General features: G+C 52.3%; 3 protein-coding genes across 11 annotated transcripts in view; all 3 read left to right on the top strand.

The window, feature by feature from the left end:
* The window catches only part of SLX4 (SLX4 structure-specific endonuclease subunit), a 32,238-nt gene extending 28,175 nt beyond the window's left edge, over positions 1–4,063 (top strand). For 2 of the 3 annotated variants that reach the window (XM_035549077.2, XM_035549078.2), the window contains exons 14-16: positions 952–1,054; positions 1,303–1,785; positions 2,426–4,063. In XM_035549077.2, the coding sequence (XP_035404970.1) occupies positions 952–1,054; positions 1,303–1,785; positions 2,426–2,765 (926 nt within the window). In that variant the 3' untranslated portion in view covers positions 2,766–4,063. Of the gene's footprint in view, positions 1–518; positions 635–951; positions 1,055–1,302; positions 1,786–2,425 lie in introns of those variants that run through there. The other variant, XM_035549079.2, reaches the window with a different exon arrangement.
* Positions 4,064–8,636: 4,573 nt separating this feature from the next.
* On the top strand, positions 8,637–15,535 carry LOC118249298 (zinc finger protein 501-like). 3 transcript variants are annotated; one of them, XM_035549080.1, is made up of 3 exons: positions 8,637–8,745; positions 10,028–10,141; positions 13,904–15,535. In XM_035549080.1, exons 1-3 carry the CDS (start codon positions 8,667–8,669, stop codon positions 15,100–15,102), a joined length of 1,392 nt encoding a protein of 463 aa, XP_035404973.1. In that variant the 5' UTR covers positions 8,637–8,666; the 3' UTR covers positions 15,103–15,535. The 3 variants fall into 3 exon arrangements, with proteins under 3 accessions (XP_035404973.1, XP_035404975.1, XP_035404974.1); XM_035549082.1 differs by lacking the exon at positions 8,637–8,745 and adding an exon at positions 9,477–9,546; XM_035549081.1 differs by lacking the exon at positions 8,637–8,745 and adding an exon at positions 9,731–9,854.
* A 247-nt stretch (positions 15,536–15,782) lies between these two features.
* On the top strand, positions 15,783–25,128 carry HMOX2 (heme oxygenase 2). Of its 5 annotated transcripts, none has more exons than XM_035549063.2 (6): positions 15,783–15,876; positions 20,075–20,184; positions 21,890–22,007; positions 22,702–23,193; positions 24,146–24,266; positions 24,350–25,128. In XM_035549063.2, exons 2-6 carry the CDS (start codon positions 20,165–20,167, stop codon positions 24,472–24,474), a joined length of 876 nt encoding a protein of 291 aa, XP_035404956.1. In that variant the 5' UTR covers positions 15,783–15,876; positions 20,075–20,164; the 3' UTR covers positions 24,475–25,128. The 5 variants fall into 5 exon arrangements, with proteins under 5 accessions (XP_035404956.1, XP_035404953.1, XP_035404955.1 ...); XM_035549060.2 differs by having other exon boundaries at positions 24,347–25,128; XM_035549062.2 differs by having other exon boundaries at positions 15,828–15,941; positions 24,347–25,128.
* The last annotated feature ends 534 nt before the right edge of the window (positions 25,129–25,662 follow it).

The raw sequence follows: 25,662 nt of genomic DNA, 5'->3' as shown, positions 1-25,662 counted from the left end.
ACAGGCTGCAGAGGGTTTCCGTGTATTGAGGCCAGCTGGAGGTGAGTGCCTATCCCTGCCTGTGGGTTTGCTTCATGCATGCTTTCCTGCCAAACTCTGCTGATGCATGGTTGTTTTGACATGTGCTGCCTTCTGTTTGCTGGTTCTGGCCCTTGTAACAGCCTTCTGAGTGCCCATCAGATACCCTGAGTGCAGGGTGCAGAGAAGGGTCACAGGGCACACGTAAGGCTGAGAGCCACAGCACTCTTCCCGTCTTTGCCACCGGCTTGCACTGGGATCTGCAGGAGTTGAGCCTTCTTGAATGCCTGACAGTACTTGAAATGCTGACATAACCTCTTTGGTCTCAAGAACTTAAAAGGATTCGTATTTTACCTGTGTTGCACTTGCATGGTTCCTTCCACCTAAGACCAATAATTGATCTCATAGTATCTAATTAAAATATTGTGCCATACTAAGTGAGTAGTTTAACAGGTGCTTAGAACACGACCTGTGAGACTGACTGTGCTTTACAATGTCAGTAAATAGGTATCATTAAATCCGGGTCTAACTCAGGATCCCCGAAGTTCGACTTGCTCAGTTTCTTCTTCGTCAAGTCTCTCATGACATTTCCTTCCTGAGAGCAGAACTACTTTACAGAATTCAGTAAACATACTTTTTTCACTGCCTTGCAAGAATTGCTTGTTCTAGACCTGGCTTATGTCTTGATTTAAGCTGTTTTCCATTTTAAAGTCAGTAAAAACCAAGTGTCCCAGTCTAGAAAAAGAAAGGCATTGACTGTTGAGTCCAATATGAAGGTAAGTAGTAAGTAAAAGAGCTTGCAGAAAAGTAGTACTACTTAATTATTATGCATTATTAGAATATCTGCCACCAGATATAGGTGGGGGGAAGCTATCAGCCATTTTAAGTGCTTTCTGTGCTAAGTCTGATCATGGTAATTTCATCCTGCTGCAGAACCTGCCTGTCAGGAGAGCAACCAGTCTCCCAGGACTCCAGTGACACCAATGCCAGCTTACTCCATGATGGAGACCCCACAGCTGAAGAAGGAGTTGAAAAGGTTAGCATTACCCACTTGAGTACATCTCTTTGAGCAAAAACTTGCTGACAGGTAGTGTGAAAGAAAGCTCGTGGACTGAAAGGGAAGCCTTGGTGAAACTCCAGTCACTGTTTTTTGAGGTCATATCACACTCTTCCAGTGAACCACTGGAATTCCTGGTGTGAGCACCTTCCTAAGCTGTGACAGTGGAAGGCTGCAGCATGATTCTGTGATTTATCTTAGCCTAAGCTCCCACCTTTCTCTTTCAGATTTGGAGTTCGTCCTCTCCCAAAGCGCCAGATGGTGTTGAAGCTGAAGGAGATATTCCAGTATACTCACCGGGATGTGGACTCTGACTTTGAAGATGAAATCCCATCCTCCCAGCCTCCCCCGCAGAAGTCCCCTGCCAAACGCTGTAGGCAGTCAAAGGCAGCACAAACCACAGGTGGAAAGCGTCCCAAAGCCTCGAGGGCTGCGAGCAAAAGGAAGCAAGTTGCTACGGCTTCTTCAGTGCCCACTGTGGGAAGGGCTGGTGATGACCTTGTTGGACCCCCTGAAAAAGGCTGTGCAGCCCCCAAGCAGGGAACTGAAATGACACATCACCCAGAAGGAGCCAAAGAGCAGACAAGGTCAGCTGTATCTCCTGAGGGATGGTCTCTGGCAGATGATGGTGAAGACCTGATGCTGTCAACATCTCAGAAGTCTACAACTTCTTCAGGGGATGGCAGCGACATCTCTTTTGGTTCACAGAGGTAGGGAAACAAAATGCTAAACAAAACAATGGTGCAGGACAGAGATGAGCTAAGAACATGGCAGAGGTGAGTGTCGATGTGGCTTGAAAGGGGCCTTGCTGCCTCCTTGGGTTTGTTATTTGAAGGTCATCACAGTCCTATGAAAGAAACAGATTTTGTGTTTTTTAGTTTAATTCCCAGTGGGCTATTCTCAGAGCTTGAAAGTGTTTGTGGCTGAGACTGCACATGGGAAAGGCCCACATCTGTCATGGCTGGTCAGAACAACTCTGCAAGTTACCACAAGGAGTACTCAAAGCGCTGACTGAGAGACTGCAGCTAGAGTAGGGAAAGGAGAGCACAGCACGACTCAGCACAGGCTGCCACAGTACGGCCGCAGTAGGTGCTGTGGATCAGGAGCAAGGAATGCCAGACAGCCTTGGGGCTGGCTGAGCAGGACCAGAGCTGGCATGGCTGGGATGGGGGAGTTTGCAGAACACATGCCGTGTTCTTCTTCGCTCACGTTGTGGGTGCTGGTGTTGGTCTATGATCCTGCAGAAGGTAGTCTCAAGGGCTGGCCACCAGGTACTTGGGGAGCTCTGGTCCTGTCCTTGATATGACTTGCTCTTTCTTTGATTTCTGGTCTATTTGATCTTGATTTCAGTTCTTTTGTGAAAGAATTTGAGGCCTGTGCATTTGCATCTGAAGAAGAAGAAGAAGAAGAGGTTCCAGCATCTCAGGCAGCAGCTCGGGAAGAAGAAAAGCTGGAGGCAGTGAGGTGCTACATCCGTTCAAACCCAGCCCTGTACCGCAAGATTCTCTTCTATGAGCCGATTGAGCTGGCTGTGCTGCATGCAGAGCTGAAACTGAACGGCATTAAGATTGCCAAGGCAAAGCTGCTGGACTTTTTGGATGCTCACTGCATCACCTTTACCACAGCTGCAGCACGGAAAGAGAAGGAGCAGAAAGGAAAGGGGAACAAAAGACGGAGGAAACGATACTGAACGGAGCCCACTCCTCCATCCTGAAAATTCTGTACATGGAGGCCTTCTTCGTAAGGTGGAAACCCTATTGCAGGCTGGTGCTGTCAGTGATGGTGTGATCAGTGGGTGCACTGCTCCTCCTTGTGGCCCGCTGCCCAGATGACATGCTGCAGAATGGATCTGAGCTGAGCTTTTCTTCCCGGCCTTCCTCGGAGTTGCACAAACTCCTCTTTCCGGAGCCTCTTTCTATCCCACGATTTTCCTCCTGTACATTTTCTTGACTTTCCATTTTTTTTTTGTCTTTTCTTGTCTTTCCATTTTTCTAGTAGGTCCCCAACTTTTCTTCCTCTTGGTGCTTCTGGAAGCAGGTGCTTCCTCCAGTGACTCTTGCCAAGGCCTTTGCCCTGGTCTTGGGCTGTGACCTACTTCACCCTTCAAGTTCCAGTATTGAGTAGAATAACCCATCCCAGCCAGTCCCCTTTCCTTTGTGTAAAGCACTTGAGTATTAAGACCCCAGTGACTTCAATCTTCTTTTTTTCACCATATGATTTTCCTGCTGATTGTTAAGGCAGGGAGGAGCATTGTGTGCGTCTCTTCTGTCCTTGATTCAATTTGTGGTCTCTGGTAAAACTCATAAATCTGTGTTCCAGAAGTGGCTGCAGAACAGTGGAGGTGTTTTTTCTAGTCTATTTGTGATGGCTCCCCAAAGTGCCCTCTGACACCAGATGTCATGTGAAAACTGTTGAACGTTCAGCTGTGTATGTTCACTTGCATGCTGGGATCTGTGCTAACGATGTCATCTGCTCCATTTCCAAAGCATTGTTTTACCTTGGTATTGTAGCTTGACTATGCCCTTGACAGAGATGTTTTTAAAAAGACAGTGTTATAGTGGCCAGTGGGTTTCTTAAGCACTTCTCATAACCTGATCTAAACCCACTTCCTTGATCTGTCTCATTTTCAAACTGGACTGATCTTTGGTAGTAAACTGTCTGGGACACCTGGAGAACTCTTAGACCCTAAATTACCATCTTGTATTTATTTACTTTTATGACATCGTCTGACTTTTCTCTGTTCTGGCAGTTCTGAGTCTGCAAAGAGTCTCACTCAGCAAACTGGACACAACACTTCAAAAGAAAGCCTAATTTCTAGATGTATTTATATATTTGGAAAATATTTTTTTATTATTATTATTTGATACAGTACAGCCTTGGGTTTATTTGATTTATATACAATAAACAATTTGTAAGGTAACAATGCTAAGCTATAAGTAATGTCTTATGAGAGACTTGGGGGTCGGGTCGTTCTAGGCAGCGGTGTTGGGTCTGGTTGAGAGCAGGAGGAGCTCCACAGTCTGTGGCTGTACTGCCCGGAACCTGAGCAGAAACCTGGAGGAAGAGGGGTTGTGGCGGGTGCCCTGCAGCAAAGAGAGGTGGAATGGGAGAGGCCACCTGGCAGTGACTGATGAGCGGTGCATTGGTGACCTGGAGAGCGACGAGCTGCCCCGTTCTTCAGGGACACGTGGCCCAAAGGTAAGGGAGGCTACAGGGAGGGCAGGGGAAGGTGCTGGAGTCTGCCAGGACGGCTGCGGGAAAGGGTCTGCTCTGGCCTTGGAGGGAGGGCTGCTGGTGAAGGGGAAACAGGTAACTGGTTCATGACCGAGGGCTTATGAACCTCCTCCCTCAAGTGTCGCTGCAGCATGTGTAATGGTGTGGGGACTTCCTAGCAAAACCTTCTGTCATGTCTGGTGAATTTTCAGGAACTTGGGGTAGTTTTCTTCCCTGGCAATCACATCACTTCTCCCCCCCACCTTCTTGTGCAAGAGCTGCTATGAGAAAACTTCGTTACATGGCCAAGGCTTGCCTTTAAGTGGCATTCCAGGAAATGTTTCCCTCAGCGTACCATGTGTTTCTCTCAAGCACACACTTCATACTCAGAAAAAGCTTCAGCCATACTTCTCAGTCTTAATATGGGAAAATAAATAAGATCCAGTCCCAGCTTTTTTGCTCTGCTTTTAAAGTAAGACTTACATTTATGATCAAAGATTTTTTAATCTATTCTTTGTTACATCTTAACCTTTGGTAAAGGCAGTGTCACATTTTGGTGCATATAAATTACAATTGTTCGAGTATAAGAGCATTTTGTCATAAAATACTGTTTAGCATGCTGTGAAAAAAGTCTGAATTTTAGTCACTGAAAGTGTCTCCATCCTCTTGTTTTTGTCATCCATAAAACTTGCAACTGGGCAGTCTTTGTCTAATGTAAAAATATAATTTTAAATATCACATCTGTACTGTCAGGGTTTGGACATAACCTACAATGCTTTCTTGTTTATGAAGCTGACAAAATGTCTCTTGTAATTACAAAATTTTTCTCAGATGACAGATAAAGGATTTAAAATCTTTTACAGCCTTTAAGAACACAAGGACATATCTGACGTTTTACTGCAAATTTTCTGAAAGCAATTATTCATTCGCCTGCTCCATTAATCCGTAAGCAGAGTGCCTCCCCAAGCTAACATTGACGTTGCCATCTGCCAATGATCATATGTTGCCAGTTTGATTTGTATGTAATTCTGTGTTTCTTACCTTCATGATGCAGACTCATATTTTGCCTTGGAAAATCCATTGTCATCATTTTTTATTTCTGACTGTGTAGTGGCATCTAAAAAAATATATTGATACTTCTATTTGTTTTAACACTTCCAAGGCTACAGAAAAAAACACCTTTTCAGTTAAGGTTTTAATTGTTTTTTTAAGTTAAAAAAGGAGCAGATACATTACTGGCGTTGCTGAAACCTTCTGTCTTACCAGGATGTACATTAACTCTGAATGAGCTTTGGAAAACACAGCTTCTAAATTCACTGTGGCAGTCAAAAGATGTGTGTCATTGATTTATGGATACTGTTTTGTAGCTGTGTTGTTTTGTTTATTGTCACATTTCCTGCCTAAAAAAATAGTCTCAAAAGGTTTATTTTGAAAAGCTGTGCGGCAGATGTGTTTGTAATAACCTTGCATATGATAAGAGCGCTGTTTCCTTATACAGACACAGATCTGTCCTCTTACTCTAGAAGTCACCCTGTCTGTTAATGACATTTCTTCAACGGATATAATCCATCACCATGGCCAAGACCTATGTAGGAGCCAATTTAACCACAAAACATGAGAGTACTATAAAGCATAGAGTAGTGACTGCTGTGTTTTCCCGTAGTACTGGGCCAACAGACTACAAATATTATGTTTATAGTGATAGCATTTCAATTTCATGGGGATAAATATGAGAGCAATCCTTCCTGCAGTTCTTTTAGAGGACTAGATCTGTTTGGGAAATACATTTCAAATGTACTCATTTGCTTTTTGCTAATGCTTTAAATCATTCCCGTATAACATTTCTTTCAGAGACATTGCATATAAGCTGCTTGCTGTTTAATGAAACACCAAAGTGCTTGGGAGAGACGACACAGCCTTCAGCAAAGATGTCTCTGTGATTCAGCTGCTGTCCCCCAGAATGGGGTTTCGGAGGTACGTGCGGTATTTCTCTGCCCAGGTCTCTTGCCTCTGGCTGGCCAGCTGCTCTAGTGCCCATGCAGTCATCCAGTAAGCTTAAACTGGGGGATACATTCACCTCAGTATGGGACATTGACGCACTCCTTGCCTAAGCTCAGCACAAGCCCACTTCCCCCTTTCCCGTTGCACTATACAACAGCGAAGGCCACATGTCCACTCTTGTGACCTAGGACTGTCCAGCTACCTCATGCAGCACACCTGGTGGGCCCTGATCTGCCAGCAGGACACCGAGCCCAAGTACAAATTTCCAGAGCTCTGTTTTGCTGCCTTCTGGCACTTTCTTCTCAGAAAGCGTTGGTTATTGTCGTGTCTCAATGTTTGTTTGTCTTCATTGAAATTCTGCAACAAGGTGTCTGTGTTTCAGCCTGGGGTGCGTGTTTGCTGTTCACCTGACAGAAACCTTCCCAGAAATGCTCTTTTATACCATTTACTTTCCTGGGTGTTGGTGCAGAGAAGGGTGAAAGATGGTCGTGTTTGGCACAGTGGCATGGCAGCACGTTAGAGAGGCGCTTGAAGGGGATCGAGCAAGTGAAGCCAAGAGGAGAGAGGAATGGCCTGACTTTGGAAGTACCAACAGCCCATAGGACATCCTGGGCTGGAAGGGGCTGCAGCACATTTGTGTCTGCTGGCAACCCCAGAGACAGCTCCCAGAATTGGCAGTGTGACTCATTTTCCTGCCAGTCTCCCAGTTTTATGAACATAAAATGTTCATCTCACATCGTAGAGCTGCCGAGGTTACAGGGGTAGGGCTAAATAACAACATCCAGTTTTAGAAACATGGCAGCACAAAGGGAATGACAGACATGAAGCTGGCTAAAATCATCCTTGCTTTTGTGCTCTTTCACTGGTGCCCGGCCATATGCCAGGGCTCTCTCATTGTGCCGTGAGAGGCAAACAGACTGCTTTTCTGGGCAGTAAAGTCCCTTGTTCAGTGTCAAGTGACTGGCCATCCTGTTCATGTGGCAGCTGCTTGTCTGGCGTGAGAGAACAGACAGTGATGTGCTCTGCCCAAAGCCGGTGCTGCTGGTGCTGCCTCCTGCCCAGGCAGCCTCGGCCTGAAGCCAGTGAGCTCCTGCAGTGCCCAGTGCCTGCCTTCCCCGCAGGAACAACCAGCTCCAGCAGCACCTGCTGGGAGCTGCACAGGCTTTCATGCTCTGACGTTTATGGGAGGCCAGAGAGCGAAGTCACCTGAATGTCCCTTCAGCACAGGCTGGATGGCAGAGTCACCGCAGCACCATGAGCCCAGGAGGAGGAAGGATTTCACCTTAGCGCCCTGCTCTGTGCTGGTATTACTTATTCAAGTGTGTTGTGTTCTTTCTTTGCTTTCTCTGAAGCATCTGTCTTGTCAGCTGCTGGGCAGGGAGCTGTGTGCTGTACTCAGAGCTCAGGTTTGTCAGCCATATGTACTCCACGTGGGGTGTGCAAAGAGTGTGGATATGTTTTGTCCCAAGGGCAGCATACAGGAGCCCTGCACCTCCTTGGACTCGCTGCCCACTTCTCACGCCTTGTGGCACAAAATCACAGTGAGCACAAGCTCCAGAGAAATGGGGACAGAGAACCAGAGGCATATGAGCAACATACCTCAAACAGCTTCTGCTGCAGCTAATGTCTCCCAGTGGGAGTGATTTTTCACTGTGTGCACACCATTGTGGTGATGCTGGAGCCAGGAGGAGGTGGCTAAGTCCAGGAGGGTTTAAAACAGAAGCCGTCTGTGGGACTGGGGATACTGTGATGGAAGTTTGACTTGCACACCTTTTCCTTTCATTGAAAGAGGTTGTCCTTGGCTGGAGGAAAACAGCACAGCTTTGTTCTACGGCGATGTGTGGGCTGGGTGTCCTGGGAGAGCCCTGCTGGCTTCTGGCACTCTTCAAACTCTGAGGTGAGGAAAGCTGGGAACCAGATGTGTCTCAGCCATGCCAAAGCGATTGGTATCAGATGTGCGAAGCATTGCCTTCACACTTAGCAAGTGTTTTGGCAGAATAGCTGTTAGCTACCTGTGGGTCGGCTCCTTGGGTCCCTGGAGCCCAGCCCAGCCCAGCCACTGTATTGTAGCACCTGCCTCCATTTTCTGGCAGACACTCATCTTTGCCAGTCTGGAGGTCGGAAGAGACCAAAGCCAAGCCACTTGCACGTCTCCCTCCCACACGCCTATCACGTGTGATTTGTCTCAATTTTCTACTGTGGGCAAGGACAGTTCCCAAGGGATGTGTCTTCCCAGGCAGGGATTTCCCCTCTGATGCGCTCCCCCTGCAAACACATGGCAGTGCTTAGTGTTATGGAGTTATCTTTGGAGCAAATAACTCATTTCTCCTCTCCTAAGGAGAGGATGCCCATTGCTAAGTCAGGTATTATCTCTTGCATGGAACAAGAGGATGGGCAGCTGGTCACCAATCTCAAGGGCTCTGAAGAGGAGGAGTTGCCAGGTGGCCCCTGTGCAGGTAAAGCACATTAGACTTCTGGGAAATGCCGGTCAGAGAGGTAAAAATCTGACTTGCCAATGTCTTATCCCCTTCTGGAGATGAGCAGGAAAGAAGATGGAGCTTGCTTGTGTGTCCATAGCCAGTCAGTGTCTCACGAAAATAGCAGGGTTGACCCAGAGTGCATCTTTCGCATCTCCTGTGCAATACCTAGGCAGGGCTGCACACTTGCTTTCTGACAGCCAGGGACCTACCATCAGCTTGCAGTTATTAATTTGGTTTCTTTGTTGCTTCTGTGGCTGGTTGGCCCCTCTGGAGCAGTTGTGCTAGACTCTCAACATCTCCTATGCCTGACACTTCTTACCAGTAAGCTCAGGTCAGACTTTGAGGAGCAGAGCAGGCTTTTGTGTTTGCCAGGAGCTTTCCTGCTTGCGGAGCCCTTGGTAGCTCCGAGCTGGTTGGGTTCCTGGGGGCTTTGGTGGATCGTCCATGCAGCACCGCTGCACCCTGCCCATGGGGTGCTGAGGGAGGCCTGGCTGCACCCCGCTGGGGCACGTCAGCAGGATGAAGCTCTCTGTAACATATTTTCTCTCATTTGAGCTTTCTGGGCAATTACATATATTAGCAGTGCTTCTGACTAAGGCAGATATCCATGGTATTTAAGTAATGAACGAAAGTAGGTTCCTTATTGGGCAATGCCTGAATTTTTTTTTTTAAAGATCTTATAAAATGCATTGTTAAAGCTAAAAGTCAGGGGAACCAGCACCCCTACTAGTGCTGTAGAGCCATGTTGTAACAGAAGCGGGCCTATCTGACACCGAGGTGTGCATTTTGGTGCTGTCCCCACCAGCCATTCTGCTCGGGATTCCCCTTTTATTGCAGCTGACCGGGGGCAAGGAGGAGGCGAACGCCCACCGGGGCCGCCCGGCACAGCCCGGGGGCCTCCTCCGCGCTGCCAGGAGATGGCTTCAGCGGCCGCCTCCTCCCGCCGGCAGCCGGCACCGGGCCGCAGGAGGGCCGCGGGCCGCCGCCCGCCATTTTCCGCCTCCCTCAGAGGCGCGGGCGCCGCCCGCCATTGGCCGTCGCCATCACGTGTTCCCCGCACACAGCGGCTGCGGGGAGCCGCCGCGGTGCGGGGCCGGGGCGGCGGGGGGCTGCGGGGGACCGCGGGGTGCGTGCGGGCGCCCGGCGGAGCTGGGGCTGCCCGGGGGGGGCTCCTCGGGGGGTTGTTGTGCTCCCCCCATTGGAGCGCCCCGATAAAGGGCAGAGGCAGGCTGACGTCCCCCCTCTTCTCCCCGAGCAGGACCCCCCGGAGCGGAGCCGGCCATGATCTCCCACGCGGACCGGGAGGAAGAGCTGCGGTCCTCCCGCCTGCGCGCGGTCGAAGGGAAGGCAGCTCTGAATGGCAGCCGTCCAGGTAAGGGGCCGGTGCGACCGTCTGGGAGCCTGCCGCTGGGGAAAACAGCTCTGGCACCCCCGGATCCTGCCAGAACGTGCAGCAGTGGTCGTACTGGGTCACGCCGTGGTCTGTCGAGCGTTGTCTGCTCCGACAACGGCTGTCACTGGACACAGGCAAGAGCAAACAGGCGGTGCTGTGTCCATGTGTCTTCTCAGGCCTCAGCAGTCTGTGTCTTCACAAGCTCCTGAGCTAGATGTCTTGGTATCTCATAGCCCGCTTTGTATTTTCTTGCCTTCTGAATTTATTTGCATTTTTAGCATCCATGACAGCTTACAGGAAGGAATTCCACAGCTTAGTTAGCTACCTCCTTTGGTTTGCTTTGAAGCCGCCTTCTAGTAGTTCATTTGATGCCAGTAACTCTTTTTTCAGAGTAAATGGGGCAGAATGGATCCCTACCCACTCCGCAGGCCACTTGTGCTTTTACAGACATCTGTTATATCCCCTATCAACTGTAGCTTTTGCAAGCAGAACAGACAGATGAGTCATCTCCAGTAAAAAGCTGTGCCATTCCTTTGATCGTTCTTTTTTCAATGTATTTTTCTCAGTGCTATTAGAGCTTTTGTAAGATGGGGGATCCATCCTCCCCCTTGCATGTAATCAGGATGTGGATTTACTGTGGATTCAGAGAAGCAGGGAAGAATGACACTCTATTTTTCCCCTCTATTCTTTTCCCAACAGTTGCTAATATTTGGTTAGCTGTTTTGCATGCCCAGCAGCTGTGTTTTTCATCAATGTGTTCTAGTGCCAAGATGCTGTTCCTAAATGATACCAAGAACACCCTAGGCTCATCCTCGTATAAGTGCAAGGTATAGAGGCTTTCCTCCCCTGCAGTTCTTTGTTTACCTGCAGTGAATGTCCCCTGTTGTTCCCCTGCCCCCTAATTGGTCACTATCACAAGGCTGTGCCAGAGCTGATCTTTACAGTCATCCTTTGTTTCCTTAACCCTGGATAACACAGACTCATCAGCAGATGTCTCCACTTCCCCCTTTGCTCCATTAGTACCTTCTTTTGGGTCACTTTTTCCATGGCAATTTAGTTTCTTCATCAGTTTTGGTGAAGCAAAAATGTCGTTCAGGAATGTTTTTGGAAGCCAGATATCCCTTTTGCTAACACTGGTGTTATCTCTGAAGAACTCTAAGTGGTTTGTGAGATGAGACTACTTTTTCCAAAGGCCATGCCAGCTCTTCCCCAGTATGCCCTCTTTGATCATCTGTCAGTAATTCTTATATTCCAGTTTCTGTTCATTTGCTTGGAACGTCTGTCGGGCTTCCTGGTCCCTGCATCTCCCCTTGAGCCTTTTCTCTGGCATCACATCAGCCACCTTCCAGTCCTGACAGTGAGGTACAACAGTTAAAAGAGTCCAGCTGTGTTGTGAGGCCATGTGAGCAGCGCTGCTGAGTTGGACCAAAGGTCTGTACGGCTCAGAGCCATGTCTCAGGGATTTCAGGACTGGCCAGAAGTAGATGCCAGGGAAGGGAATAAGCATACGGGTGACACCTCCCCAGCACACTCTACCATTCTTCCACTTAAAATACTTTCAGAAAGTTACAGTCACCATGATTTCAATTAAACCCTATACATACAGCTTTTCCTGGATACCAGTTAAGATTTCTGGTAGGTCAGAAGTAACAAAAATGGTTGTAGAAGTTTCATAGTGGAGAGCTGGAACCATGGCAGTAAACAATGTAATATGAAGCTTAAAATTTCTGAATTTCCCCAAAAAGTACAGAACACCGTAGAAGACTTGATTCTTGTGTGCTTTGAAGACTTCTTCAAGTTCTGCGTAAAGAAACAAAATTCTGTGTAAGTACCAAATTTAGGGAAGGTGAAGAATATCTCTCTGTGGCACAACAGCAGCACAGCAACTTCACTAGCTCCATCGTCTACTTGGTAAGTCTGAGGTACAGGTCAAGAGCTTCATGCTGGCCTGACAGAAATGTCATCTTAACCTGTGTTTGGGTATCATCTTACACTATTCCTCCAGGCCTGGATGGATGTAACTGCAGGCAAATGGAAATACCTTCATGGTGAAGAGCAAAATTCCAGTTCCTGTTTCTCTCAAAGGATGATTTTAACGAAAACTTTGAGGGAAAAACTGGACTAACTACCATGCCAGATTGCCATGAAAGTTATCTCAGGAGTTTGCTGTGAAATCATATTGCAATGCTTTCTTACACTGACTACAAAGAGGAAGATTAAATATGTGTATATATTGGTCTGGTTAGAAATTGTAGGCTCGAAGTCCTTCCTTTATTGCATACTTACGGTTCAGTAGTGACTCTCGCCTTCCAAGGCATGCAGTTCCTTATCGCAGCTCTACCAGACCACAGGAAGCGCCTGTGGTTTGTACGTCTGTCCCACAGGACCGATATGTTACCAGTTTATTTCACAAGAGTTTTCACAGAATCAGAAGGTAGCAGTCAAATCTATGTCACTTTGGGGGAGAAAAAAATCTGGAGGTCTCCATGTCTGTGGCTTTAGACTTCAGCCTGTTCCATGTTTTGGGTCTACATATAGTCAACAGCAAGACAGCCTTTATCTCTGGAAGTCCATGTAAAGAGATGCCATGGAAATCTGTTTTGCCTGATTAACCTGTCTTAAATTTGGATGTGACACCTCTCTTCAGAGATAGGTGTTGCCATTTCGACATCCCACGTACTTCCCTCTGATGTCCACTTACCCTTTTACCCTTCCCTGACAGCAGAAGGGTGCGTGCCTCACTGCTCTTGTCTTGCCAACTGAGTGCAGAAGCCTGCTAAGAGCTGTTCCTCCGCTGTCAGCAAGGCCCACAGCGCAGTTGGGGTTACTGGTTTTTGAGCCTGTTAAGGTGCTCAGCAAACCAGATTTCAGCAGTGGAAGGAGTCACTGCTCTCTGTAAATGCCCTAGAAATCTATACAAGCACCTTGTCCTCGAAAGGCTTTCAAGTGACCTGGGTCTGCGTAGCATAGATCGATATCATTAACGCTTCTGCAAGACAGTGTGAGCAAGAGGGCCGGTTTTTGCCTGTGTCCCAGAAGGCGTTCATAACTTCAGCTGGCGTTACTTCCACTGACTTGCAGTACCTTCATCTTTCATGTTTATCAGATTTCCGCAGTTCATAATCTGGAATCAACTGTGCTGGATCTTCGATGTGCTCAGACTGTGTTCTACCAACAGTGGCTTTGACAGTGGATTTGTTCTGCACTGTTGGAAACAGAAAGTTACTTTCCTGCTGCTCTAAGATTGGCATAAGCCATGCTGCAGGCGATGGGCATGTTTCATGCCTTAGGGCCAATGTCTTCTTCGTGCACTTGCTCTCTCTGCATTACCAGCAGCACAAGTAAGAGCAGAGATTGCATCCGTTGTAATGAAAGTAACGTTCTGCTGAACAAGGTAGTTCTTTATGACCCTTCTCTGACTTCCAGTTCAACTTTTAATAGCATTTTCAGATATAATATCCCAGAATAGCAGCAATCTTCTTCCATTTGAGCACTAAACTTTTACCTGTGATGTGCATATAATTTCAGTAGAGTCAAGTTACTGCAGAGCATGCAGGGCTATTTTCAGGGTTTGTTCCTGTGAGCACTGCAAAATCCACCCAGTAGGTTGGAGGGAAATACCAGAAAATTTTAACCTTCAAGTCAATCTGTTGAGTTTTTAGAACTTGTCCCCTTTTGATTTCCCGTGTCCAATGCTTCCTTTCTTGCTTGTGACTCTTCTTGATTCTCATTTTCTTGCAGCTGAGGAAGGGATTTCGAGCAAGAAAGAGGAGGATCCCCACCAGGGCATTCCTGGGCCAGGGAAGCCCAAGGGCTTACTGTCAGAACTATCCAAGGAGAAGAGTTCCCAGAGTATTGCACATGACCAAGTTCCCCCCCACAGGTCAGAAAGGGTTCAGAGACCTCCCCTGGGGAGGAGTCAAAGTCGAGTGATGCTGCATGGAAAAAGTTTCAGGAGGCTGCCTGATACCATCCAGCAGAGAAATCCTGCTGCGGGGAGACTGACGATATGTGGGGACTGTGGGAAGAGCTTCCGGGTGAGCTCCAACCTCATCCAGCATCGGAGAATCCACACTGGAGAGAAACCCTTCACCTGCTCCGACTGCGGGGAGAGCTTCCGGCAGCGATCGCACCTCATCCAGCACCAGAGGATCCACACTGGGGAGAGGCCCTACGAGTGCACCGAGTGCGGGAAGAGCTTCAGCATGAGCTCCAAGCTGATCCGGCACCAGATAACCCACACCGGGGAGAAGCCCTACAAGTGTGCCGAGTGCGGGAAGAGCTTCTCTGGGAACTCGCAGCTCGTCCAGCACCAGCGAGTGCACACCGGGGAGAAACCCTACAAGTGCAGTGACTGCGGGAAGAGCTTCAGCGTGAGCTCAGCCCTGACACGACACCAGCGGGTCCACACTGGGGAGAAACCCTACGAGTGCGCAGAGTGCGGGAAGAGCTTCAGCCAGAGCTCTGAGCTGATGAAGCACCAGCGGGTCCACACTGGGGAGAAGCCCTACGAGTGCTCCGAGTGCGGGAAGAGCTTCACGGTGAGTTCTGCCCTCATCCAGCACCGGCGGTTCCACCTGGGCGAGCGCCCCTACGGGTGCACCGAGTGCGGGAAGAGCTTCACGGTGAGCTCCCACCTCATCCAGCACCGCCGCTTCCACACTGGGGAGCGCCCCTTCGAGTGCACCGAGTGCGGGAAGAGCTTCCTGTGGAGATCAGCCCTGCTCCGCCACCACAGGGTCCACACAGGAGAGAGGCCCTATGCCTGCGCGGACTGCGGGGACAGCTTTCGGCAGAGTGCCCACCTCATCCAGCACCGGCGCACCCACACCGGGGAGCGGCCCTACGCCTGTGCTGACTGCGGGAAGGGCTTCACCGTGAGCTCTGCGCTCCTCCGGCACCAGCAGATCCACAGGGCCGGGGAGCCCCAGGAGGGGTGAGAGTGGGGTGCAGTTAGGTCTGGTGCCCAGTGACATCCCCGGGGAGCAAAGCCCAGCGTCGCTCTCCCTTCGCTCTGTCGATTGCCCCGCTGATGGAGAGTGAAGGCAATTTCTTTTGAGGAGAATGGAAAGGAGATTCTTCAGGAGGTCCTAAAAAGTAGAGGTGGAAGAAAGGGAGAGTGGGTGCAGAGAGCTGAACTGGAGGTGTGATGCCGTGGCGGGAGGAGGTGGTGTTCAGAGGGGTGGCGCTGAGGGGAGACAGGAGGGCGGCCGTTCGGGCAGCGTGGAATATTCCCAGTGGTGTGTTTTAGAGGAGGGGAGATCCCGTGCCTTTGGAGAACGTACAGGGGGAAGTAAACGGACCGTCTTAGAGCCTGCGAACCGCTGACGAGGTAAACAAAAAGACTCGCCAATAAAGCTTTCACCACACCGCCGCTGACCCCGTTTCCCTCCCGCCGCCCGCGCCCGGCGCCGCCGCCTCCCCCGGGAGCCCAGCGCCCCCTCACGGCCGGGGGCCGCCCGCCCTTCGGGAGCCTCCACTGCGCCTGCGCGGCGGGGGCGGGGCTTGCTGCGCCGGCCACGGCGGGGCGGGCCCGAGAGCCCCTAGTTTTTCACGTGGCAGCCCCTTCCTCCAATCGGCGGTCCCGCGCGTGTCGTCAGAAGCCGGTGATTGGCCGCGCCGGCGCCGTCCCGCATATAAATGCCGGGCGGCCGGGCTGTGAGTCGCGTCAGCGCCGCGGGGCAGCGCGAGAGCGGCGGCGGCGGCGACGGGCGGTGAGTGGTGCGCGTGCGCGGCGCCGTCCCCATGGCAACGCGGCGGGGCCGGGGCCGCCCCTGAGGTAACGGCGGGGGCTGGGGGGAGCCCGGCCGGGACTCGCCGCCGGTGCTGGGCCCGGGGCCCGCCGCCACCAGGCCGAGGCGCTCGGGCTCGGCCCCGCCGGGCTCCCGTCACATCCCGGGGCCGTTCCGGAGCTCGGCCGGCTGGGGCCGGCCCGGTCCGCAGCGGGGCTGGGAGGACCGAGGCCTCGGGGCCTCCCGCTGCCCCCCGTCGGGCGGAGTGGCCGCGCTGCTCCGGCCTCTCGGCGCCCGTGCGCGGCTGCGTTCCGCGTGGGGCCGTAACGGCCCGGTGCCGGCCTGCCGGCGGTCCCGGCACGTCCAGCTGTGCGCCCGCAGGGCCGGTGCTCCTCGGTGCCTGGGTGCTCGTCCCGCTGCGCCCTGCCTGCCCCTGGCTGACCGAGCTGCCCCCTGCGCTGCTCCCCTGGCCCACACGAGAAGGTAAAGCGCTGACGGGCCGCCTGCTGCGAGGGCTGCTCCCTGAAGCACCCACCTGGGCAAGCGCAGCGGTCTGTGAGCTCGCCAGGAGCTTCCCTCCACGATGAACTCGCTGAGGTGCTGGGCTGCAGCTGGAGGGGGGCAGAAGTCGTGTTTGTTTGGGCACCGCTGGGAGTGCCTGAGGCTTGAGGTACTGGCTGTGTCCAGGCAGAGTCTGAAACTCAGGTGGGGTCAGGAAATGTAGTGACTTACACTGTGGGTCTCTATTTCCACCAGCCAAGTACCTCCCTAGAGGGAGAAGGAGTTGAGAAGCTCTTCTGATATAATTGCCAGGTTACTTTGGTGATGGCTTCAAGCTGCTAGGCCTGGAGCTGTAGGAAGCATCTCAAAGGTGAGACGAATAAGTACGTCCAGCCGTGCTGTGCTGATCCTCAATGCAAGGATGCAAGCTGTGTGTGTTTGGGGAAGCACCTTCAAGTCGCGTGCTAGTTGAACGGCAACTGTGAACTCTGTACTGAGTGGGTGTTCTGTGAATTATTGAACCTCTGAGAGTGCCTGAGCAAAGCCAGGGCTGCTAGTCTCAGTTCCCTACTGCAGTGCAGCCTTTTGACTTCCTTCAAAGGGCAGGGTCATCCCGGGGTTAGGCGTCGTCCTGCGCTGAGAACAACGGCCACGCACCTCGAGCGTGAAGCTCGCTGTGCAGATGTCTGTAGGGGAAAAGCAAGTGCCGGCTAGATGAGATGGGAATATCTTCTAGGAGGGCTTTAGTGCTGTTATTGGAAAATAAACGCTTGGAGTGCTGAGTTGTCCTGTACCAAAACTTCTTTCCACTTCTCCTGCCCTGCTACCCCAGGTCTCGTGGCCGTTGGACTCCTCCCAAGCAGGGTGCTGGGGAGGTATGTGTTTACTCTGAACATCAGCCAGGGCTGGATGAGCACAGAGCTGCTCCCAGCAAACGCAGCCGTGTTCTGGCCTCTGAAGTGGAGGCAGGCAGCTGCTCAAACCTCCCCCTCGGCGTGTAGGACACTGCCTCCTTTGAAGGAGAGGGATGGCCCAAGAAGCCAGTGCTCTGACCAGTGACCATGTCATAGAATTTCAGCTGCTTGTTATTGAGTAAAAACAGCGGTCTGTGGTGAGATGGGTTACAACGCTTTGATTTTCCCCTCCTCCAAGTTCTCTTCAGGATCCTAATATGGAAGAGGACGGGGTTTTGATTGGTGCTGACTTGTCTCTTGAGTTTGTGGCTCATCAGGGAGCTGTCTGTGCTAGAGCCTGTATCAGGAAGATCTAAGCTTCCTTATTTTCCTGTACGTGTGCTGTCCTCACCTCGTGCTGAAGGGACTGGTGTCCCTGCCCTACGTTTTGCTGTGGAGGTGAGCACGTCGAACCGAGCTTGAACAAAAACGGCACGCGGGATGTGGGTCTGAGAGCGTGCCGAGGTCCTTAAATGACTTCTTGTGTGCTAACACCTTCTTCTGAGGGGTGGCAGTGCTACCTGAACAACAGCTCACCGTGCTGAGCAGTTGTGCTTCCGCAACGCTGGTGACAGCTCTGGGCAAGTGCCTCTGAGCCCCCCCAGATGCTCTCCGCGTAGCCTGGCGAGCACAGCGCCGGTGTTGGCGAGTGCTACTAAACAAAGTGTGCTCAGGGGCGCGGGGCTTGCCTCGTGGGTGTGTTAGCGAGCTTGCCTTGGTCGAAGATGAGCTCAGGAGCTGTGCTGTGTATGTCTGGCCACTGGGAGCCTCTGACCATTGCTGCCCCCGAATTTCTGGAGTTTGGTCTGTGTGTTCCTTTGGGTTGGGTTCACCTTCTGCCTTTGTACCTCCTCCAGGCGATGAGCGGTGCTGAAGCGCCCTTCGTGGCTCCTGGTGCCTGCTGCTTTGCATCCGGGGCCGGGAAGGCAGCACGCCCTGCCTCGGGGCTGCAGCTCCTGGGAGGGATGAGACAAATCAGAACCAGTTCCTCTGGCTCAGGCTTGGAAGCTGCATTTCTTGGGCAGTGCCAGGCCTGAAGTCAGCTGAGCAGAAAGCCAGGCCGCCATGAAGAGCTCCCCCTCTGTCGGCAGGGAGCTGGCTGCCTTGCTGGGCGGGCAGCCTGTGCCCACTCGTGCCCGTGGCAGGCTTCTCTCTGGGCCTGGGCAGGGGCAACCAGCAGCACTGCGGGCATCCCCTCGTGTCCCGCTGAGGCTGTGCTCAGAACACCTCCGAGGCTCTCGCTGCTGTGTGGGGCTGGCTGCTGTCCCGGAGCAGCCTGGTTTAGACCCGTTGGGCACTGCTCTGCGCTCCCACCCAGGGCAGGCCCTGTGGCAGTGAGTGCAAGGAGCGCCCCAGCATGGGTAAAAGCTTTGCCCCGATGGTGTGTCCCCGAGCTGGGGCAGGGCCCTGCTCCTCCATACCCGGGGGTGAGCTCAGCCCCAGCTCCTGCTGCTCTGCAGGGCCGTAAGGGTAGCTGTAACCCGAGGGCTGGAAGCTGGGGCAGTTAATTTATAACTAGCACTCTTGGCGTTAGCATTTTGCTAGCTTGGAGCCACCAGGCGATCTCCCTGTTCTGGCTCTGTGCAGACTTGCTTGGCGTGCCTGCAGCTGTCGATCTGCTCATCTCTTCCCCGGCCTCCAGACGGGGGCCGAGTGGTGAGCCCACGGGTGCAGCCTGCGCAGGGAGGTGGGAGCCAAGCTGGGAGAGCAGGAGGGGTCCCTCTGAGCAGCCAGGGCTTCCTGGAGAGCCAGCAGGGAGCTTAGTGCCTGCCTCATCTGGCAAGGCTGCCTGGAACTCGGTGGTGTAATCAGCACAGCACGGATTACAGCTCCATTTTCTAAATGAGGTGGCTGGATTTGTGGCATAGCCAGGGTGTTCAGCTGGGCTAAGCCAGGTAGAAACCTGCTGCTGCTTCTGGGTGCTTCTCGTGCACCCTGCTACATCCGCGGAGGCTTTTCTCTTCCCAAAATGGGGGGGAGATTGCAGTTGCTTCTGGGGTTTGGAGTAAACCCTGTTCGGTGGGAGAGGAGTGTCTGGGTGGTAGCAGGAACGCTGTTTGCAGCTCACTCTGCTCAATAGTAGCTGCTCTGATGCTTTGTGGAGAACAGCCTGGGGGAGGCAGAGCAGTGGGGTCTGCCCCTGCTTTGGGACTTGTTCATATGCCCTTGCAGGGAGGCTTTCGTTTCTTCCAGGAGCTGTGGGGCGTCAGAGTCTGACTTAGTGCTTCCGTACTGCTGGGCAGCTGAGGTGGTTGTTCATCTTCCAAGCTTCCGGATAGCTTACCCGGAGGAGAGGTGCTTCCCCATCCGATTACCCTGCTCCCACTCCAGCCTTGGACGAGATGTTTGGTAGCAGCAGCGGAAAGCGGCTTGCTCACGGGTTCAGTACAGGTTGCTAACGTGGAGGTCTCGGGTAGCCTTCAGCCAGCAGCCCTCCTGAGGCGTGACACCTGATGCAGGCTGCTCCCGGTCTCGTGGGGCTCCTCTGAGAGCAAGGTTTTGTCGGCTGGCTGTTAGTGTTGAGGTTTGGAGGAGCTGAACTGAACGAGCAAGGCTGTTCTCTTGGAAGTGTCCTGGTGTGCAGTGGAAAGGGCCGGTGGCTGCTCCTTGCTGCCCTGTGTGTGGTGCAGCTGCAGGACTCCCTGCTGGGCTGCTCGACGCTTCCTACACATCCCTTCCATTAAGGCAGCTTCCCTCTAACATCCCGCTCTAACTTTGCCTTTCAGAGTGCCTAATCCCCAGCACAGACCAGCAATGCCGTCCCTTGTGGAGAGCTCGGAAGGGGAGACGAAGGGGAAAGCTTACGCTATGAGGAAATGGAAGATGACAACGTCAGGTGAGTAGTGCTGGCCCTGTCTTGCGACGTGGTACAGACAGGGTCTTGGGCAAGGCGGGAGAGCTCCCAGGTAAAGGAGTGGTATTCCTCCGCATCCGAAAGGGAGTGAGGGACTAGAATAGGTGATTAATCAAATGCATGTGCAGTGAAGTCTGTTTAATCAACAGTGTAGTGAAAGGGTGGAAGGGATGGGAAGGAATGATCAACAAGCAGGGTTTTTTTTAGGCTTTACTCAACCTTCAGAAGTGCTTTGGCCATTTAGCAGTCTTGTTTGTGCCTTCCTTGCCAAGGTGAACTGGCCTTTCATGGCTTGCTGGACAGCCTCGTGTGATAGCAGCTTCTTATTTTGAAAGATGACTCTAGAGGTGAACTCTGCTCCAGTGAGCTGCATCTCTTGTCTTCGCAGAACACCCACTGGTCTAGGCAAGGGTCTGTTCCTGGAGGTTAGTTTAAAAGACAGATTCAGGCACAGCGTCAGCCTCCTTGCTCAGTTATGCTCTTCTCCAGCCTTTTCAGTATCTACAGGATTGATCTGAAAAGTGGATGTGGAGCAGCCTGAGTAAGCTGAGCTGGAAACAAGTCCAGCTGGGACTGAGGCTGCCCTCAGCGAAGGGAAATAAGTAGCTGCATTATTCCTACAGAGATTGGGGCTGCTTCTCTAAGGTGATGTTCTGCAGAACATACATGTATTCATACTTCATCCAACAGTACACAGAACTGTTTGGTTGTCCCTCTGTGCAATTAGTAGCTGCCTGCTAGTAGACGTGATGCCGTTGCACTCAATGCACTCCATGAATCATGTCTTAAAAGCAAAAACTTAAGGTATGGAAATGAGAAGGGTGAGTAGGGTGGCTCCCAGGATACCTGAGTGGTCGGGTTTGCTTCTCTTGGACTACTCACGAAACTGAGCCTGTTACGCTTCCAGGCGCTCCTGTTGTGTCCAGGCCTTCTCTAGCCTGTTGGATGCGTGAGTGTGGAGTGTTCAAAGTCTCCCTTACAGCTAACGTACACAGTTTTTATGACTGCTTAGCTGCAGATAGCATGTTCAAAATGCACTGTGGCATAATTTTGTGAGCGTGGGTGTTGAGAACTGTACCAAACTTCAGGTAGTGCAGTGGCTGTAATCTAAGCTGATACATTTCTAGAAGGAGAGCCTGTGAAAACCTGCAAAACCAGTGTAATTCAGGATAAGTCAGCTTTTTAAGGATGTTCCTGCCCTGTTTTGTTGCTGGGCTCTCATTTCTTCTTCAGCAACTAATATAATACCACTGATGCCCCAGTTAGAAAAGCCTGTGTGTTCATCTGTGGAGACCAAGGAGGGATACTACTGAGCTCTTAGCCTGCCCTGGTAGTTGCCCTTCATACGCTCAAGGTCTCCTTTTTTAGCGTTGCTGGGGCTCACAGGGGTGAGAAGGAAAAGTAACAGTGCAAGCACCTGGGGATTCTTGGCAATTGCTTCGGCATCCTGGGTCTGAGCCTCCGGTAAGGATCAGGCCTCTCGCACCGGCAAGTCTGGCTGGCCCGTGGGAGCCTGGCTGCTGCCCCGGTCACCTCCTCCAGGTGGTGCCAGTTGCAGCCTGGGGTGGGCTGAGGGACCCCCCAGGATGGCTGGCGAGGGCTGGAGGCTCCCTCCAAACGCAGCAGGGACAAGCTGCTCGCTGTACCTGGAGGTGGAGTGAAAGGAGCTCTCCCTGCTTGCCTGCAGCCCCACCGACCTTTCAGAGCTGCTGAAGGATGGGACTAAGGAATCCCACGACCGTGCGGAGAACACTCAGTTTGTCAAAGACTTCCTGAAAGGACGGATCAAGAAGGAGCTCTTCAAGGTGAGTGCGGCTGTGCTCCTTGGCAGAGGAGCTCTTTGACGTACTCGATGACTGATGCAGGCTGGAGCGTGCTGGCCCAGAACAACTTGGGTGGAAGTGCTGGGCGTCTGGCCACGTGTCTGCGGGCTGCCTGGGGCAGGTGCAGCTGCCACACAGACACTGGTGGTGTGAGCTGCTCAGGAGTGAAGTCTGGGTGGGTTTGCGGCACTGATTTTGGCCTCTGGAGGCAAAGCTAGTCTCTGTCTTAGTCAAAGCTAAAGCTTGACTTCAGATCAAATTCCTTTTTCTTCTGAACAGAAGGGGTGGGATTTGGGGTACAAGTAGCACTGTCTGGTCCTGAAAGTCTTGGCACACTCGGTATTCTCTAGCACGAGGCTGTTGGTGCTGGTTGTGCCCTCAGGATGAGCTTAGTCCCTGTGCCTCGCCAGCAAGGTGACAGGAGGCCCGGAGCATGCAGCTGGTAACATTAGGCTAATTCTTAGCTCCTGCTCTGTAGGCAGTGTTGTTAGGAACACGGGTAGAGAAGGTTCTTCAAGTGACACGTGCCTGGTTCGGGCTCTCCAGGCAGGTTTTGTGTCGAGCCGGGGGGTTTTCTCCTCATGTACCCCAGCTCCGTGCAGGGGTGGGGCAGCCACAAAGTGTCATGTGCCTCTCAAGTGAATGGCCTCTCACATCCGCTGTGCTTTGTCCGTAGCTGGCTACTGTGGCACTTTACTTCACATACTCTGCTCTGGAAGAGGAAATGGATCGCAATAAGGACAACCCAGTCTTTGCTCCTCTGTATTTCCCTCTAGAGCTTCACCGGAAAGAAGCATTGATCAAAGACGTGAAATATTTCTATGGAGAAGACTGGAAAGAGAAGATACGGTGCTCAGAGGCAACACAGCACTATGTGGACAGAATCCACCATGTGGGGCAGCATGAGCCTGAGCTGCTAGTGGCTCATGCTTACACACGCTACATGGGGGACCTCTCAGGTGGCCAGGTGCTGAAGAAGGTAGCCCAGAGGGCCCTGAAGTTGCCCAGTACTGATGAAGGGATCCAATTCTACGTGTTTGAAAACATTTCCAATGCGCAGCAGTTCAAGCAGTTGTACAGAGCGAGGCTGAATGCACTAGACTTGGACAAGAGCTGTAAGGAACGGATCGTGGAAGAGGCCAACAGAGCCTTCAGATTTAACATGCAGGTACTACATCCCTTGAGCCCCTATAGATGTAGGTGCTGCTACTTCCAGCTCTGGACCAGCTTTTAGGCCTGGGTTAATTCAGTCCACTGCTCACCTGGGCATAGTGGTTTGGGTCAGAGGCCAGGTGGCGGGGCTCTGGTGTGTGTGGGGGGAGGTTCTGCCTTTGCTGTGTGGGATTCTAGGTTGAATAGCTCTTTTGCTAGTTTCTGGAGACATGGCTGGTATCAGGCAGGAATTCCTCCCACACACCAGCACCACAGCTGAGCCCTGGAGGCTAAATTGAGATAACTTTGCCATAAGATTGCCAAGGGCTGTGTGGCTTTGAAGCAGCAGCGAGAGCAAAGCTCTCCCTTTGAGGCAGCCTCAATCAATTTGAGTGCATTGCACTTTACTCATCCCATGTCTCACCCAGAGATGCCGCACGTTGCTGAGTGGCCAGACATGTCTGTAAGCTTGTGGCCCCTTTTTACTTCCCTCAGTGTTTGCCTCTCATAAAACGTGACTGAGCTGCGCTGGGGGATGAGCATAGTCTCAGTTACTGGATGCAAGCTTTCATCTGTGCCCATAGCAGGTCACTGTGGTTTAAGCTGCTCAGAAGTGTGGCAGGACGTGGCAGGTTCCTTTGTTGGGATCCTTGCAGAAGCTCTGGCAGCAGGGAGGGGAGAACTCTGCCTTGTGGCAGGCTAGAGGGCAAACAGCAGGGTGATGCCGCGTCTCACTGCTGGGTTTAACAGCTTTTGGTATGGGCTGCGCCTTCTGAGCTGTGGCGCATCCCAGACGTCACCACACATCTGCCTGCAAGGCGCTCTGAAATGAGTACCAAATGCTGCGTTTGGGATCTGGGTGGAGGGAGGCAGAAGCAGCTCCTGCTTGTTCTCCAGATCATCCCGTGGGTCTGGATGAAAGCTGCCCGGCTCCGCTCACTTTGTGTGCTCACTGTGCCCACGCACAGGTATTTGATGAGCTGGACAAGATCGGCAAGTCGCTGACGGAAGAAGCCCAAGAAGGAGGCCTTCCAGTCCACGATGGAAAAGGAGACCTACGCAAATGCCCTTACTATGCAGACACACTAGGTAGGTTGCGGGCAGTGAGGGAGCAGCTGCATGAATGTGGCGAAAGACTCGCAGCACTAACGATGCTTTCTGTGTTCTAGCAGGCAAGGCAGCACCCGGCTGTCCCTACCACGCTGCCGTGGCCTTGGCAAAGCAGCCCCTGGTGCAGCTGATCCTCGCGGCTTGCGTTGCTGTGGCAGCAGGAGCTGCAGCGTGGTACCTAATGTGATGCCAAGGCTGCCACCCGGCTCTTGGTGGTGGCAAGGCGCACCATGTCCTTTTCCAAACTGTTCCCTTGCCATTGGTGGAGTTGACTGCAGGGAAGTAAGGGGGGGGAAATCTGGGAGACTGTCCAAGACTTTTTGCACACCAATAATGCAAGCACAGTAATATAATGTCTTTAGCTAACTAGTGTACAGGACTGGTCTGGTGAGAAGATGTGAGGATTCCACTTCAGCGCTGCTCTGCTCAGGCTGGAGCAGCTTTTAAGGCTAGAGACGTCTTGTCCTGTAGTGACAAAGTCTGCACATGCTTGGCTTTTCATCTCTTTCCCTGGAGCAGTCTCTGGAGGGTGTTTCCTGCCCTGGGCTGCAACCCAAGAATGTGTCATCAGTCTTTTCAGTGAAGAGCACTCGGTTTTGTACCCTGAGAAACTGATGTTTCAGTCATGCTGCGGTGGTTGTGCCACGAGCCCGTTAGCTCAGAGGAATGTCCTGCTTGTTGCAGTGTCCCAGGGACCAAGCATAACTCATGGGTGGAAGCTCCCTGGGTGAAGGGACAGGACCAAATGTGTGGGCTGGGGGTATGAAGGTGTCAGATGTATATTGTGCAACATCAATTCTTTGCTGAAGCCTTGACTGGAATAAAAACTTGCTATGCTGTAGCTGGAGAAAGCCAGAGGTATCAGTGTGGGAGAATGTAGGCCTGGGGGGGAGGAAGGCTGGGGCAGAGGTTAGTGGAGTGAAGCAGTTTTGTCTTGTTCTGATTCACCCACTCTGAGGCACTCCTGTCATGCCCACCCCATCCCCGCTGCGTCCTCTTGGTTGTTCATTTACTCAGCTCCTGTGAGGTGACCCGCTGCTGCTGTAGGTGCCTGCTGCCCCTGCTTACCTGGGCCTTTCCCCTTCGGAGGAGCCTCCTGGTCACCCCTCCTTGTCCTCTCCTCTGATGGGAGGAAATGCTTCCCTCGAGGCAGGTGCCCTGTGTTACACAGCTGCTTCTGTGCCCTCTGTGTCCCAGAGCTGTGCTGGGCCGCACCAAGGGCTGCTGGTGCCGCTCTGCCTTCCTCCAGCACTGCCCCTGTTGCCCCCTTCCTTGCTGGCTGCGTGGACGGGAGCGGGGTGCCTGGGCTGCAGCCTGGGGCTGTTACCTCCCACCCTAACAGCGTGGGCTGGGGGGGATGCTGCTGCTCTCCTTC

This window comes from Cygnus atratus, chromosome 15, assembly GCF_013377495.2.
Source record: "Cygnus atratus isolate AKBS03 ecotype Queensland, Australia chromosome 15, CAtr_DNAZoo_HiC_assembly, whole genome shotgun sequence".
Lineage (NCBI taxonomy): Eukaryota > Metazoa > Chordata > Aves > Anseriformes > Anatidae > Cygnus > Cygnus atratus.
This window is presented reverse-complemented; position numbering and strand designations above follow the sequence as displayed.

What these genes read in the sequence shown, in the direction of transcription:
- HMOX2 (XM_035549060.2), top strand. Translation starts at nt 20,165, where the DNA reads ATGGAAGATGACAACGTCAG. An exon ending in ATGGAAGATGACAACGTCAG is followed by an intron (nt 20,185 to 21,889) that starts GTGAGTAGTGCT and finishes GCTTGCCTGCAG; the next exon opens with CCCCACCGACCTTTCAGAGC. An exon ending in TTACTATGCAGACACACTAG is followed by an intron (nt 24,267 to 24,346) that starts GTAGGTTGCGGG and finishes TCTGTGTTCTAG; the next exon opens with CAGGCAAGGCAGCACCCGGC.
- LOC118249298 (XM_035549080.1), top strand. Translation starts at nt 8,667, where the DNA reads ATGGAACAAGAGGATGGGCAGCTGGTCACCAATCTCAAGGGCTCTGAA. An exon ending in GCCAGGTGGCCCCTGTGCAG is followed by an intron (nt 8,746 to 10,027) that starts GTAAAGCACATT and finishes CTCCCCGAGCAG; the next exon opens with GACCCCCCGGAGCGGAGCCG. An exon ending in TCTGAATGGCAGCCGTCCAG is followed by an intron (nt 10,142 to 13,903) that starts GTAAGGGGCCGG and finishes ATTTTCTTGCAG; the next exon opens with CTGAGGAAGGGATTTCGAGC.